Genomic DNA, 17,609 nt, shown 5'->3' with positions numbered 1-17,609 from the left:
GAAGGCTCCAGAGTAAATAAGAGCTTTGATTTTTTTTCCCCTGTGGCACACATGATAAAGATTAAATTACTCATGGAGGCATCAGCTACATCCCCCAATGTTAAACCTACGGTGTGCGGAGTTGTTGGAAATGAGGGACGAGAATTATATGCATAATGTACGAACACATTCCACCGTCTCCCATTTGTCTCGGGCTGTATTGGGGCCCTAGGCTGTGGGGATAACATGATCTGGCAACACTTTTGGAGCAAGTGCAGAAAATGCCAAGGGGTATGCTGCCATCACACACAACCACGCACTTTAATCCATTCGCTTCCATTGACTACCCTAAACGTCCAATGGATTTGAAGTGCGAGGACTAGCTGGGAATGTTGCCAGTCTCCTACTTCAAATGGATTGGACATCTGATAGTAATAAAATGATTTAAATACACAACGGACGGATGAAAATAGGCACATATTTAGACATCTCTCCAAACTCACAATGCATTTGAGAATAGTCGAGCAACCTAGGTGACTCATGATCGGTGTTAAGGAGTTCCTGATTATAAAACAGCTTTAGATTTTGAGACGCTGTGGGTTTGTGGCCAAATTGTGAGGTGACCTGAATCCCTTTAAGCACAAAAGCTGGGGTGTGGGGCTGACACGAATACTTGTTTTTCGTTTCACATCAGCTCGTCACTTCATTATCTCAGCCACGTACAGCTTACTCACATCAGAGGTATGCTGATACTAGATTTTGAAAGACTTTTTTTCCTCAAGACTGGGAGCAAATGTTAAGGCCAGTACTGTTAAATACAGTTTATTTAGAAAGAAGACTCAACAAAGCTCTTGTGGGTGTTGGAGTAATATAAAGCTGACCATGAACATTATGGGTTAATTTGCAATTTTTCATGTCAAGTACTAAGCACAAACTTTCCGCGAGTCAGCTAAAACTTCCTCTAAGCTGACGTCAGCCCCGATAGGAGCCACTTGCAAGCGTTTGTGTCTGGTTACGGCTGTCTTTGTTGGATCAAATGCTTTAGCCACTTAAGAATGAGTAGACTGATTTTGAGGATGGAGACCAAGGACAGCGAGCATCCATGACCCCGAGGACCCATGTGGAGCCTTGAAAAATTGATCAGAACAAGCGATGTGTATAGATTTAGAGGGGACAGTCTGCTTGGACGCCACAGTCAGGACCACAAGGCGACTGATGTGCTGACAGGGCAATGGCTGCAGCAGATGTTCAGAAATGCAACATCTGATGAGATGTTTAACGCATTAGGTGGTTAAATAGTGCAGTCACTTCATTTGAATGCAGTACAATTCCATGAAATTCCATCAAATGTTTGAGGAAATACACCACTTATTTCACTCAACTACTGTTCATTAGATTTCAGTTCATTTTCATTTGAACACCTTGATTACAAGCAGTGTTTAATTGTAATGTACAATTACCTCACTTACTGGCCCATACACACTGAATCAGTTAATCACTATCCACAAAAGGTTGCTCAACACATGCAGACAGACAATAAAACAATTCCAGTTTAAATGGATTAAGCTTGTTTTTGTTTTGATGGTTGTCCATCTCCTTGTGCCCTGCGATTGGCTGTCTACCAATTAAGGGTGTTCCCCACCTCGTGCCCGAAGTCAGCTGGGATAGGCTCCAGCACCCCGTGACCCTCGTGAGGAGAAGTTTCAGAAAATCACTGAATGAATAAAATTTATATATTTTTTTTAATCACTTGTGTTTTTTAATATCCTTTTTACAAATTGTATATATTATTGTTCCCAAATGGATCCTTTAATTACATTTACCATTATTTATCTATATTTTTGGTGCCCACACATTTGTGATGGATATAATACTACAGGGCAACCTATTATTTACTGTTTTATTTATATTTTTCATTGCTCAGGGCTATTTTTTCAATTTACGCTTTCAACTTTGTTTTAATTCATTATTATTTAAATAACTTGTTTTTTTTCCCAAAAAATGGATCCTCCAACTATTTTAGTCATTTAATATTTTTTTATTTTTTTACATGAGGGCAACACTAATAAAATAGGTAGGTTTGAGGCCCCAATAGAAAGACAAATAAATTAAGAAAAAAAAATCCTGCATGGAAGGATTAAGCAGCCTTAGACTATGTCATAACAATAATATGATATGTACATATTTCTCAGTTTTCATAAAAAACATTGTCAGTCCCATGCAATGAATAAACAAGAGACTCAAACCTGATTTCTGTATTTGCCCAATGGTTTACCTAACAAATGCAAACGTCAAGGGCCATTTTTTACTGGTTTACGATGTGTTATTTCAATCCTAAATTTATGACCAAAGGCAACAGAGAGGCACCTTATTCGAAAGTAAGAACTGTAAGACGAGTGAAAGCGCAAAAAACAAACAAAAACCTTTACATCTTTTCACATTTCATTGAGAAATGTGAAATTTTGCAATTTCTCCAGGGATGAAGGAAAACGATGTATAACTAAAGAATGAATACGAGTATAAATATCAGTGGAGATGAAGTAAACGTACCTTCTTTGTTTTGGCTTTCTTCTCATACGTGTCGGACAGGGGCTTCTTCAATGGCTGAGGTGTGGCCTTGGAGAAAAGATCTTCAAACTCTTTTGGATCAATGATGTCTGCCTCCTCAAGAGAGCCCCACAATGTGTTGTTGCTGAAAAACCAAACACAAAGAACAACTGCATCAATTGGATGAAGGCACAAAGTTGAGTTCTTAGAAATCTAATGTGGTATATTACATCATTTTCGCTGTCAAATCCAGAACACGGATGAAATTCTTACTAAAACCCAGCAACATTTGGTACACTGTAAACGAAATGCTTATGCACAAGGTGATAAATACCACCAAACACTGATGCAAAGCTTGTTTGTGTCCTGATGGAACATTTCCAAGAAATAGCCGTGAATGAATCCAGAAGTTGCCGAGTAACATGCATAATAAAAACAAACAGATGTAGAAACAAGAACACGAGCTGTTTAAAGTCAAGAGGATGTTTAACACTCCGCTGTTAGCAACACATCAATCGTCTGTTAACCCTCCTAAATTATGGTAATCAAATCAAGAGACAATCATTTGGGTTCCAAAAATGAGGTAAAACCAAATTCTAATATGGCTCTTATCTAGCATCCCTATAGTCAAAAGTAAAAATAAATCACTAGAGTAAACTAAATAAAATGTTAGATCAAAATAACATGTAAAAATGACAAAAAAATAATCTCAATAAAATAAGAATAATATGTAATGATTAAAAACAGAATATAAACAATAACATAAAACATCTACAATATCCTTTGAGTTCACAACATCTTAAACTTATTTACAACATCACTCCATTAACAAAGATCACAAAACGGATCCATTTATAGTTAAAGCCATGTATTGCTCCTTAACTGGTGCCTTAATGGCTAAATTTACTGCCGCTTTGGAGCCTGGACTAGTTGGGGAGAGTGTGCCGACCAAATCTTAGCCAGCCATGGAAATACAAGGTCATAAAGTTGAACGCCTGGCACTCACGAGGAAACAACCACAACCACAGTAAATGGGCTGGATAATCCACTTACAAATACACAGTGTCTGGAGTGAGACGAGACGGTAATGAGACAAACTGTTCTTGGTGCGCAACACATTTGATAATAGTTTAGGTGGGCTCACTAATTGAATAAGTAATCAGTTATCTCATGCCCACTTGACGGCGATAAGACATCCAATCAGTTTTTACTGGGAGACTCTGGCAGTGGGGGATCAAAATGAATTGGATAGGATGTGTAATAACATTAATACTGGTACAACGGTTAAAATGTTTTTGATATGTTTCCTTATTTTAAGTAATGTAATTGGTTCACTGTAAAAAACGATAATAAAATGACGACGACTTCTACATGAAAAATGAGCCAGCTATAAATTTATCAGTCCTGAGATTAAAAAAAAAATGTGGGTCAAGGATTGGAGCATATACACTACTAGTACATCCCTAGAATACACCTACAGTACCAAACTTTTATTCGACCCATCCACAAATGACAGGAGTAGACGATTAGAGTTAGTGTCATTAACAAGAAGGAGAACAAAGTGAATCACCTTGCCGTTACCCAGTATAAAAATGTTACATTTACTTTCAAATTCTGGAAGTTGTGGTTGACAATAATTTTAACTGAAAACCACAGAACATATCTAACACTTTATTATAGCCCTGCGCATCATCATATGTTGGATTGGCCCACTTTACGCCTGAGAATTGGGCCTCCGAGAGGCAAAGGTCACCCTTTTTAGCGCTGCCTTTGGAAAATTGCCATTATTCTAGCTTTTTTTTTTTTTAAGAGTTTTTAAAAAGACACTGTTTACTTGACCATGTTTTGTGTTAATTTTGTAATTCTGTTGTTATTGAGTACAAAAAATGCCCCCAATTTGTGTTAAAACATACCAATAGAAGAAACATACATACTTGTCATCTTGTATTTGTATCCTGGTCCAGTAGAGGGACTTCATGGGACAGGCGGGTTCAACAGGAGGCTTCCTAGGAGGTTTTTCCAACATACTTAAGAACCCCCCAAAGTGTGGAGGTGGTGGTGGGGCACCCCCTGGAGGAGGAGGAGGAGGTGGTGGGCCAGCTCCAGGTAGACCAGGAGGGGGAGGCGGTGGTGGTGGCCCACCCCCAACGTGAAAAGGTGGCGGCGGGGGTGGTGGTGGTGGAGGCCCACCCCCGACGTGTAAAGGTGGCGGTGGCGGTGGCGGTGGCGGTGGCGGCGGCGGCGGTGGACACACTCCCATAATGCCTGGCAGCGGAGGTGGTGGGGGTGGGAGAGGTCCCGAACGGCTTGCCAGGGCCGTCCCAGCATTTCCCAATGTTGTTTTAAGCCCCAGATTGTGTTCGATAGAATCCAAGTTGAGTTTTTGGGGAACATTTTGGCTGGCCGCTTGACCGAGATAACCAGCCTCACCCTCTGGGCTATGGATAAAGGTCTCTCTGTCCGTCTGGATTCCCACAGTGCGGCTGATTTTGATAGTCGGATCGTCCGCAGTGGACACGGCCACATCTCGGGTCTCTCGGCGCTCCATGTTGTAGCCTCTGTCTTTTTGCATTTTGGAGATGGTACCTTCAAGGTCTGATATTGAAATGGCATGCTCGCCTCGAATTTGGAAGATCTGAATCTCCAAATCGGCCTGTAAAAAGCAAAATAATGATTTTAATTGGATGTGTGATTTGAATCATTCCTCATAATGACCTTGGATTCAATTAAATGGTTAATATTTCATTGTTGATTTGGTGGGGAACATGTATACCACCCAATTTTTGATTAAAATTTCAATAACACACACACAGACAAAAGCAAAGCAAAGTATTGATTAGAAACAAGGAAATTGTTGAGCGATGAACCTGACACATGTTCCTTATTAACTTGTTTCACTTCCAAACAGCATAAGGCACGTTCCTACCCTTTGTTGTGGTCACACTGTAATACATGTTTCATAGTTATTGCATTAGTCCGTGAAGAACAGTAAATTAAAGCCTTCACACAGACAGACTAACAAAACGTCCGAGGTCAGATGTTGATTAAAAGAATTGCCAATGGATCAGTACATGACTTTCAAACTTTACTTGAAAGAGCAAAATACTAATTAGATGACAATATTATAAAAGTATTTTTTTCTTTTTAAAAATCAAAGATAAGTAGTTCCAATTGAGTACTACTTAGACTGTGCAAATGACAATACAATGTTTAAATGACACACCAACAGGTCATCGCAACAAAAATAGATGGTATAATTGTCAAAAACAAAGACAAAAACAACAAAAACTATCAAATAACTTTTCACTTAATAAAAAAAACAGTGCAGGAATTCCGATTCATTCAGTTTGTCTATGTTTGTTACGATAAATCTGACTTATTATTCATTCATCTTCCGTAACCAGCATCCTCGTAAGGGTTGCAGGCAGGAGCCTATCCCAGCTGACCAATCCCTAGCTGTAGGGCACACAGTGAGACTGACGACCATTCGCACTCAATCATATTGCCACAGCAGGAATCGAGCCTCCGGCTGTGTGCAACGAAATCAGGCAAGTGAACCACTACACCATCAGGCAGTTGTTAATTATCAGTGAAGGCAAAATAAACCAATTTCTAAATATTTTCATATATTCTTCTGTAAAAGTACATATATCTTCTGTTTTGGCTGCTCTTTATTTAAACCGATGTTTTTTTTTTACTTGTGAGACTGTAAATGCAAGAGCTGGAATGGATGCTAAACAATTCCATCCATCCTTTGTACACCGGAGGTAATAAGCATAACAATAGAGCTCCATGACCTCCGGTTAAAATACATTTTGATTTGTTGGTATTCAATTATTTGGATAGAATTTTTATCTTTATTGGAATATTGTGACGAGGTGCTACTGCGCTGGAAGATTTTATGCTCACTTAGTGCTATCTTGTGTTCAGAACATGTAACTGCAGGTTAGTACATCTATGATTGTCGTCCAGTAACTATATGTCCACCATAATCTCACTGTTTTTGTTGCATTCGCAAAGCACTGAAGGATTATAATTAAACATACTTACACGCATTCGCTCAAAGTCTTCCTTGCATTCTCTCTTGAGTTGCAAAAGAGCAGCTTGGTGTTCTGAAAGCAGGCAGAAAACAATTCACTTGAATTGGCTGTTGCTGACGTACCAAATGCATCAACTGTCATTGTTGCCATTTTGCACATTTACAGACAGAATGACTAATTGAAAAATCAAATTGAATTTCTGGCTCTACACGCCATGCAGCTGTGCTTGATAACATAAGAGATTCATATCTACAAAGGGTTGGGTCATCCTGAATGAAAGGGCCAACTTTGCAACCTAACCAACCAGTTTTCAATTATGCAGGTGGGAAAGTGGTGTAAAACATTTTTTCAAGTCACAATAATAAGATGATCTCTTGATTTTAATATGATCGTAAAACTGCATAAACCATTCAGGCTATATTTTATCTTAAAATGTAGATCTCCATTCAATCCCTCATTTCTTGAAAAAAATATTCCCATTTTTCAAAAGTTTAAAGGTGTGTATGAGTAGAGTTGTCTAGTACATACATTTTAGTGACAACAGAGTAGCTTTTTCTGTCCAAGTAGCCATCTTACATTGTAGCACATAAAAATGCTGTATGTGATGCTGTGATTCACATTGAGTAGCAAAAGTGTTAACATGTCTAAATTTGCAAGATTACACATTGCATATATTTTAATAAAAGTTCATGTTCAAAAGTGCGGCTAGGTATTTATAAAATGTGACGGATTATATTATTTTCACCTGACTTCCACGACGCTCTCCACATACATAATGGGACAGGGACACAATAGGCAAAATTCTATTACAAACTGCAAAATTTCATTGCATCTGAAGTTTATCCCCAATACAGAAATTTGTAGATTGTAATGCACTGTACTATCCGGCCCATAAAAATAAAAAATAATAATTAGCCCCCCACCCAAAGAAATTTAATTTAGTGTGACTTAGTGCAGAAAATAGAGTGTAATAGTCATTATGACTTGTGTTGTATTAAGAAAATTGTTTAGATGATTAGAATATGAACAAATGAATTATCAAAATCAATGTTTGCCTCTCACCTGCTTCTGTGTACTTGAGTCCGACTTTTTCCTCATCCTCTTTGGATTTGGGCGGCGGCCACACAGCCTGCAGACGACCCGGAGTCCGATCCTCACTGTCAGCAGGTGACGTGTCCTCCATCTGTGATCACAGAACAATGTAATTTGAATTTTTATTTTATTTTATTAATGGTATTCGCAATTTGTTGTGTAAACAAAGCGATGGAAAAGAGGTGATAACATACGTTAGCTTCTGTTGGGGCTTTCATTTCCCTGCTGGGAGATTTGGAAGTTCTCGCAAAAATAGATCTCAGACTTTCTTTATCATTCTTAATCTTCTTTCTCACTGCTTCCAGATCAACGGGTTCCATTTTATCTTTTCTGACAGATTTAGGGCCCAAAATGCTCTGAAAAGCCTCATACGCCAAGTCGGAGGTTTTCCTGATTTCTGGATTGTTGGGTTTCTCTCCTTCCATTGCATCTCCAGCGCCAGAGTCATTATTTTTGTTCGTTTCTGGATTTGTTTTGGCCTCATTATTTTTACCCAGACCGCTCGTTAGATTCTCTGAGAGAGGTTTAGGCTGGATCTGCTTCTTGGTTGGAACGGATGACTTCTGCTCGGGTAGGAGCTTAGCTTTGTTGACTGTTTTCTTTAGGCTGAGCAATTTCAGGTCAGCATCTTTTTCACTGTGCTTGATCTCTGACACAGTCTCTCTCTCATCCCCAACCGCTCCTTTTTTCAGCTTCAGCACCCCACTTAAGAAAGCTGGCATCTGGAAAGAAGGGGGCGTAGAGGGCGACGCCTCCTTGGTTTGGGCTGAGCTGGACAATGACGCAACTGGAGTCTTCGGTGAAATTGAATGCTCGGATGAAACTTTGCCATTTGTTTGGAGGTTACCAGATGAGAGCAATGTTGATTTTCTTTTATCCACATTGCCTGACTGCTCCTGTACGTTGGGAATCACATTTTCGGAGTGTGAATCTTTATAATTTGGCCCAGATTTCTGTAAGGTTGAGGATACCATGGTATTTTCGTCTAGGATAATAGAGGGAACAGGCAGAGAACAATCTATTCCTTCATAGTTTTGCTCTTCTTTCATTTGTTTACTTCCATCGTTTTTTGTGCTTGATACATTCACTCTGTTAAATACACGAGTCGTGTCGTCACTGGAACTCGGGAAGGTCGGGACAGTCTGAAGGTCAGTGCTTCGGTTGACCTTGTCAGCTAATAAAAAAGATTCCAAAGGTGATTTCTTTAATCCGTGTGTTCGAAACTCCGGAACATGCAACCCGGACTCAAGGGCATCTCGCGCCATATCTTCATTCTTATGGCATTGAGCATCTTTGCTATCCTCAGGTAGGCTAGACTTCTTGATAATGACTGGCCTCTTTGACAGGTTACTGCTTTTAAACCCCACCCCATCCTCTTCATCTTCAGAGCCACTGTGTGTGTCCACTCTAGTTACCAGGACTGTATCTCGATCCATTTTATTTGGACTGGCAGACTGGTGAGTTTTCCATTTGCCAACATCTTGTTCTCCAAAACAGGAAGTATCTACATCCTCACTTTCTTCCTTATGAAGAGTTTGGCATTGTTCAACATCTGAAAGTCCTTTAAAAGCGGTCAGAACAGCAGGTTGTGCATCTGACGGTGATCTCTCCCTAGTAAGGAGATTGTTAAAGACATTTGACAATGAGACAGTTGGCTTTGTCCCTTTTCCTTCTAAGAGATTACTTGAATTGTCCATTCTCAATCAAACGTCACGTTAGCATGAGTCAAAAATAAAAACACAAAAATATGCAGCGGTGTTGGCTGAATGTCCAAGCTGCAGGTCACAAATCTGCTCCTATTCTACCTTCACCATTGGCAGGAAACAAAAGGTCTTTGTACGCACAAATCTCCCCTTACCTTCTACAATCAACGTTACGGTTTGTGTGACAGAGAAACACGTTGAATATAAAAAGGCATTCATTGGGTCAAAGAAAGACAACTAATAGTTGTGGGTAGTGGTCAAAGTTTGATGAGAATATTCCTCGTGTCACGTCAATCTGTCCTGTTGTAATCTTCATTGGAAAGGAGAGCAGAGTTCAACTTTCACAAAGCATTTCCTACTATTCCCACAAGGTGAGCTGTACTTTCCATGTTGATGATGTGGATTATCCTTCTCTTAGCACTGCCATAGAGTTTGTGGTCCATGACTGAGCGTTTCCTTTTGGTTCACGTCTGTGTCGTTTAGCAATGTCTCCTAGAGAAGTAGAAAAAGTCCCGCCGATTGTTGTATGAGGGGGAAAAAAAACTTGCAGGTTCTGGGGAAAAAGCGTCTCACTGGTCTACCCAGTCTGTGGACGCCTTCCTTCACGTCCCTCCCTTTCTGGGAGGGAACCTGTAGCACCAGTCACAGGTATCTGATTACCTCACGTTTAAAAAAAGGCAGCAAAGTAGTAAACCCAAATGGGCGGTGTGTGTGGCCAGTTACAAAAGCAAACACGTCCATTGCACCAATTGGCTGCTGGACTGTAAAGTTCAGCTAACACAAGGGATGTATTAAGTATAATTATATGTACTACTTTACTCAGTTATAAAATGGGACTTTTTCGGACTTGTTCTAAGCAGCGAAAGGTTATCCACATTACAATTTCTTACACAATCTGCTTGACACCTAATCCAACGGAGGAATGTGCAACACAAAAATGGGAACATTTTCCTTGTGCAAATTAAAGACTAGGACTGATTTTTTTTCTCTAGTTTGCCACTTCACTGTAATTATCTTTTTTTATACATACACACACATACATATGTATGTGTATATATACACATACACATACATATGTATGTGTATATATACATACATATGTATGTGTATATATATGTATGTGTATATATACACATACATATGTATGTGTATATATATATGTGTATATATATGTATGTGTATATATACACATACATATGTATGTGTATTTATATGTATGTGTATATATATATGTATGTGTATATATACACACATGTATGTGTATATATATGCATGTGTATATATACACATACATATGTATGTGTATATATATATAATATATATATATGCATGTGTATATATACACATACATATGTATGTGTATATATATATATGCATGTGTATATATACACATAAATATGTATGTGTATTTATATGTATGTGTATATATATGTGTATATATACACATACATATGTATGTGTATATATATATATGCATGTGTATATATACACATACATATGTATGTGTGTATATATATGCATGTGTATATATACACATACATATGTGTATATATATATATATATATATGCATGTGTATATATACACATATGTATGTGTATATATACACATACATGTATGTGTATATATACACATACATATGTATCTGTATATATACACATACATATGTATGTGTATATATACACACGTGTGTGTATATATACATACATACATATGTGTGTGTATATATACACACACGTGTGTGTATATATACACACACGTGTGTGTATATATACACATACATACATATGTGTGTGTATATATACACATATATACATAAATATGTGTATATATACATAAATATGTGTGTATATATACATATACTATATGTATGTATATATACACACACACAGATGTGTATATGTATATATACATACTATATGTATGTATATATACACACACACGTTTATATGCATATGTATATATACATACTATATGTATGTATATATACACACACACAGATGTGTATATGTATATATACATACTATATGTATGTATATATACACACACACGTGTATATGCATATGTATATATACATACTATATGTATATATACACACACAGATGTGTACGTGTATATATACATACTATATATATGTATATATACACACACACAGATGTGTATGTGCATGTGCATGTGTATGCACCTGCGCGTGTATGTGTATATGTATAGGTCTGTTCACATCAATCACATCAATGACACAAATCTTCGTTCGGTTGATCGTTGTCATTTATAGGTGGCTTTCATGATATTTCAGGTATTATAATATATTCATATTTTTAAAAGCTTCTCAAAGAGTAAGTGCTGGTGAAGGATTTTGTTATGTACTCACAGAAGTATTGGCTGTATTGGTTCCATTCATAATAAATCCCTTAAGAGGCCCTGCGTACCAGAATTGATTGCAAAGAGTTATCGTAATAGTCTTTACATAACCAAGGACTGAAAAAACAACCCTTTGAAAAATTGCCTAACCGGGTTTAAATACATTTAGCTCCCTTGTTTTGTTGGTTCTGATGCCACAACAAAACAAAAGCAGAAACAATATGTACGTATGTGAAATGTAAACTAATAATCAAGAACAAAAACTGCGTATTTAATAGGGAGTTCTAAAGTGTGCAATTGTTCAGCTTTGCACTAGAATTTTCATTCATAATGCAAAAAGTTTTCAAAGGAATAATTACTAAAATTACTCCGCAAGACCACGTTTGAATAATTCACCACAGGAATAAATGCTTCAGCCAGACTGGCAAACTAGGAGCGTATTTGCTGTTAGAAATTATTTCATAAACAGTATGACTGCATAGTAAAGGGACACTCATTTGTTTTGTTTTGACTTTTTACATTAATATAATACTTGACACCTTTGTGCAGGACACTGGATGTTTGGAAAATTCCATAATTACTCAAAATGGTTATATCAAACGATGGTTCACTCCTTGGCTGCCACTCACGGCGATAAACGTCCAATCCATTTAAAGTTAGAGGGCGAACCCTCGTTCATTCGCTGCCTAACTCCCACTCTAGTCACTAACTCATTTCAATTCATAGAAGGGTGAAAAGAGTCACAGGCTTGAACGTCCATCATCGTCAAGGGCAGTCAAAGAGTTAAGAGTAAAATTGTGTTTTTATTCTTACTTCTGAGAACAAGGGATTATCCCAGTCTGTTATGTTTTAGGATCAGTCTGCAGATTAGAATCAATGACCCTCTAATTCATTTCAAGAATTTGTGATCATGTGCCTAGATGGCTGACTGGGAAAAACACCATGGCAACATAGCGAACATCTTAAGGTGCCCTCACCGTGCACTCCAACTTGGGGCGATAAGGTGTATCCCCGATGAGGTCATCCTCGGGTGGTGTAATGCGTAGAAAATCCAGGTGATCGGGGCGGGGGACACGGGATAGGGGCTCCTGAGGTCCATCGCCGTCCAGCGGCCAAATATCATCGGGACGCAGGAGGGAGTCCTCTATTGGAGGGGATTCACAAACAACATTTGCAAGATAAGCATAATTAGTCTATTATGCCGGCAGATTTGCCGAGTGGCTACGCTAAGTGCTTGTGGTATGTCGCCTGCATGTACATTACAACTGGTTTGCAAGAAGGCGTCGGAATCTTTCAGCGTCAAACATGCAGCAATAGACAGTCCTGTTTTTCTGCAAGCCTCAGGGGAAGTAGCTATTTTTATCTGCACTTACTCAGCCTTCTTTGGCTGGCCATACCAGCAGCAAGCTATAGCGATCCATCAGGACAATCCGGATACGCCTTCAGTGAATCTAACTACTTCATTAGTAAAAACGTTTTTGTGCCTTCTTAAACTGAGAAATATGCAATATAAGACGCAACATTGCAGATTCCTGAATCATTAATGAGCTGCCACATTTTATTTCGTGTCATTTTAAATGTAGTGCATCGGCTCAGGGGCCAATTGAGAATCACATCACACAGAAGCGTTAATTTAACAATGATGTTAAACTACAGCAACAACAGTGGTTATCACAACCGACTCGCAGTTCTGAGACCGACGGTTCAATCCCTGGCCATTCCCCCTTCCCGGGTTATTTTTCCGGGTGCTCCGGTTTGTGTGTGAGAATGGTTGTTTGTGTCAATGTGTTCTGCAATTGGCTGGCAACCAATTCAGGGTGTCTCCCGCTTACTGCCTATGGTTTACTGGGATAGGCTCAAGCACCCCTGGAACTCTTGGGAGTATAAACACTACGGAAAATGAATCAATGATGGAACAGGAACATGAACAAAAGGATAATACGTCAACCTCTTACGAAATTAATTGGTTCCAGATTTTTTTTTGTAACTTGAAAATTTCGTAAGTGGAGGTGTACTTTATATGTAAATTCTCTAATTCGTTCCACAGTCCTAACACAACTACCAACTAAACCCGTTAAAATTGGTCAAAGTGTCCCAATTTTGTATGAAAGATGTGAGGAAACACAAAAATGATAGAAAATTATTAGGAAATGTATTAATTATTATTATTAATTAATAACGCATATGAAAATGTGCCCTGCACTGCTGAAATAGTTCCCTCCGCGGCTGTTATCATGGGAGATGTAAAACCGTGTTTGTCCGCCAGATGAGACCAAAAAGACCAAAATTAAACTTCCAGCGACATTAGAACTACTAGACTTGTTTGAACCAAAATAAAATTGAATATATTTGAACTTCATTTTGCATTAAGCACCATGAAATTCAATGTGACAGTAGCGTGACTGCTCAGTTGGCTATCACTTTTAAAAAAATGGTAGTCCCATTGACATGAACATCAGAATTGAGAAACTCTTCAATTCAGACACGGCGCCGTCCCTCAAACCAAAAGTCCCTCATGTATGCACACAAACAAGGAGGTTTTGCTACATAATGCAAATTAATCAAAGCTGTCCACTAACCACTAAAATCTATTTATCTGACTCTTGGAGAAGATAAAAAAAAATCTTAACATTAAATCATAAAAATGCTGCATGATCCTGCATCCTGCACAATGTTCGCTGGGACGGTTCCAAATGCAGTTTATCACTCCAAAGCAGCAGGTTTTGAGCAATTGAAAACAAGTGATTTTTCCTCTTAAATATATAAAATAACTAAAATCATGTTTAAAATTCAACATATTAAGACCTAAAAATATTTAAAGCCATTTAAAATAAACATAAGGATGCCTACACTGCCGCCATCTGGCCAAAAACTAGGGCAATTTAAATTCCCTCACCCAAACACTGCAGTCTGGTTCACACACACAAACAGCACTGCAATGTAACTGCTACTGTCCAATGCAGGTATATTACACAATGAGCACAAAGCAACTATTATATAAATTGGAGAAAACTACTACTACTACTTAAATCTAATGGATGACTCTTCATCTTGCACATCAATGCACTTTTTTGATCTACCCTAGAGGGAAATTTAATCTCACGGTTATTTAATCTGGACCCCTGCCGGGACACAGCCATAATGTCAATGAGTGGCAACACGCAGTGCGGATGTAGGAGGTGCTCAAATGACACACTCGAGTTATGCTAAAAGTGGATCTTACTCATCCATACAAATTCACACTATGCTTTTAGGCATGGTCAGTTTATTTTGTAAACGCTTCTTCAATGCACACTTGTTGGTTTGGATGTCAATTATGAAATGAAGCCCATGTGAGTGTTGGCATGTTATAGGTGGCTCAGAAACCTTCAAATGTCAGAGCCTGGTAGAGTGGCGTTGTGAAGCATGACGGATTAAGCCACTTGCCGCCGATTGGTCATTACTCATCTTCTTACGTGGTTGAGGGCAGCGGTCCGCAACCTTTTTCTCACCGCGGACCGGTAAAGCTCTTTCTATTTTCTCACAGACCGGCTAATGATAAGACAAAATTTGTGTGGGGGTGAGTTCAGTGCACAACGGCAAAAAAAAGTCCAACCATAATATCAATTATTTATTATTATTATTATTATTATAACAACTATTCTCATTTCAAGTAGGGGCACGAGATTGAAAACGTTAATATTTTTTACTCTGACGGACCGGCACTAGGTGGCTCGTGGACCAATACCGGTCCACCGACCAGTGGTTGGGGTATTTCCTGACTCAGATTTGTCTTCGGATCTCATTTTGCAAAGATATGTTTAGCTGTTAGCCGTCCGATGCCAAGCCGAAACCCATATTTATAGAACATTAAAATTAACTGGAAAAATATAAGCAATTAAAAATAATAATTTCTTGTATTAAAAAAACCACTGCTTGACAGGGTGTTTACAAATATTACACAAAGCCATTAGTATCATTCGTTTTTAGAGACAAGTAGTTCCACTCAGCACGCATTGATTAAACAGCTGCTGTAAAGTATTGTATTAAAGTATTGGCTCTGATGATGAATTAATTAATGACATCACTACTGTAAACTGAAACAAATGTTTGCTAAAAGTTTGACTTTTCATAAATTTAATTATGAAGGAATAAGGCATATCAAATAACAGTATATATGATTGTATTGAGTCTTTGGCCAATCCGATTTATCTGCCACAATCTGATTTAATCCACACCCCACTATTCTGTCTGGAAATGTAGCCTTCAATTTAACATCGACTATAACTGTGAATAAATTCACTAATTTTGACATTGCTGCAATTTTAAGTGGTCTGGAAATATACTGTGAAAGACTGAATTATGGAGCACGAAACACAAAGCTTTAAAAAAGCTGCCCTATTTTGTACAATAAAAACCGTAACATAATCAGACAAAGTCACGCAAGTAGCCATATGGCCTGTTGAGAGCATGTGGAAGCTTCCCCCTCAAATGCCCTTAATCAGGATGGAGGATCATCATCTATATCAAAAACCATTTGTGCTTAATATGAATCATTCAGCTTGTTTCACCACACATTTACTGTGAAAAAACTGATTGATTCCGAAACCTCAGAGGAAAGTGCTACGAACTGGAGCAGAAAAAACAAATGCACCCTACCGTTCTTACATGCTGTTATTAGTTTGATATATAATTCTGGTGGAAAATGGGAAGCATGAATGGAGGAACATTAAGGAGTGCTTTTATTAGAATTGACAGGCCACCAACTTGGAGATAGACAATTTGGTTCACTGCTCCCTCAGACTCGTGAGGCAGATAAGCCTGATGAAACTGGTTGAAGTGAAGACTTTCCAAATTCTGTGGATCTTACAGCAAAATAACGACATAGTGACTCCACTTCATTACCTGAAAAGAGCTGCCCTTTGTTCAACGTGGCCAAACAATGTTGCAAGGCAGCATCCCATTATGTTGAGTGAAAGCTGGCAAAAAGAAAAGCGCTCTTGCACTATTCACTTTCTTATCCCCTTGCTGGAACGAACGAAGTAATGCGATTAAAGTGTTGCCTGCTATACGTCAGACGAAAAATATTTGAGGTATTGAACTGGATGACTATAGAGTGAGAGACAACAACCGGAAATGATTCTGGCAAGTTTGGGGTAAGAAAAAAGGAGGAAATCTTCAATTAAAAATAAAAGTCAAACTTCCGTTGTATCAGTGTTTTGTCAATAACTATCAAAATGAAACATAAAACAAGAATTTGATCAGCTTTGCAAGGGTAACATTCTCATCCGTTTTTTAATTTTTTATTTTATTTTGTTTTTTATCTCTACTGTTGACCCTCCAGTTGCTAGAAGCCCTTTCACTATAACCTAACTACCAGGGAAAAAAATGTTGTCCAATCAAATTTATTTTGAAATTCTCCAATCTATGTGAAGTAATTGGAATACTGCAAAAGGCATTTAGTATCATTGGAAAGCTCTGAATCTCCTCTATAGATCACAGTTAATGTGATTGGATGCACTGGGTGGGAGATATTTAGGTTTACAAATGTCCTCTACAGAGGACAAATTTGAACTACTGGTAGTCAGGAGGCTATAAATATAGCGAGTCAGCAAGCAATGTACATCTACAGAATCTTAAATTTTGTGCATACTGAATGGGCAGTCCACTTTGGAGAAATTTTTAGAATTTTAAGTGCGCCCTGTGAGTAAATATGTGCTCTGTTGAATTTGTACTTTTAATTTTATTATATATATTTTTTTTAATCGCTTAATAAGGGGAGCAATTGGCCGAAGTTGACAGGTAAGAGTTAAACATCAAAACCATTACGGAAGACTGGGACTGAGTGATCATGTTTCCCTGCCATTGGCACAGATAAGAGATCACATCCAATTTGACTGTCAAAATGGA

The 17,609-nt window shown here is 38.2% G+C and overlaps 1 protein-coding gene across 5 annotated transcripts in view; it reads right to left on the bottom strand.

The window, feature by feature from the left end:
* The window catches only part of LOC144089759 (formin), a 48,479-nt gene that overhangs the window by 28,474 nt on the left and 2,396 nt on the right, over positions 1-17,609 (bottom strand). For 4 of the 5 annotated variants that reach the window (XM_077620889.1, XM_077620893.1, XM_077620891.1 and 1 more), the window contains exons 4-8: positions 12,698-12,864; positions 7,629-7,749; positions 6,577-6,638; positions 4,461-5,179; positions 2,530-2,671 (exon numbers count right to left, since the gene is read on the bottom strand). In XM_077620889.1, coding sequence (XP_077477015.1) covers positions 2,530-2,671; positions 4,461-5,179; positions 6,577-6,638; positions 7,629-7,749; positions 12,698-12,864 — 1,211 coding nt within the window. Of the gene's footprint in view, positions 1-2,529; positions 2,672-4,460; positions 5,180-6,576; positions 6,639-7,628; positions 7,750-7,852; positions 9,948-12,697; positions 12,865-17,609 lie in introns of those variants that run through there. The other variant, XM_077620894.1, reaches the window with a different exon arrangement.

Source organism: Stigmatopora argus, chromosome 15 (assembly GCF_051989625.1).
Source record: "Stigmatopora argus isolate UIUO_Sarg chromosome 15, RoL_Sarg_1.0, whole genome shotgun sequence".
Classification (NCBI taxonomy): domain Eukaryota; kingdom Metazoa; phylum Chordata; class Actinopteri; order Syngnathiformes; family Syngnathidae; genus Stigmatopora; species Stigmatopora argus.
Note: the sequence above shows the minus strand (reverse complement) of the source record. Positions and strands in the feature narration are given on the sequence as shown.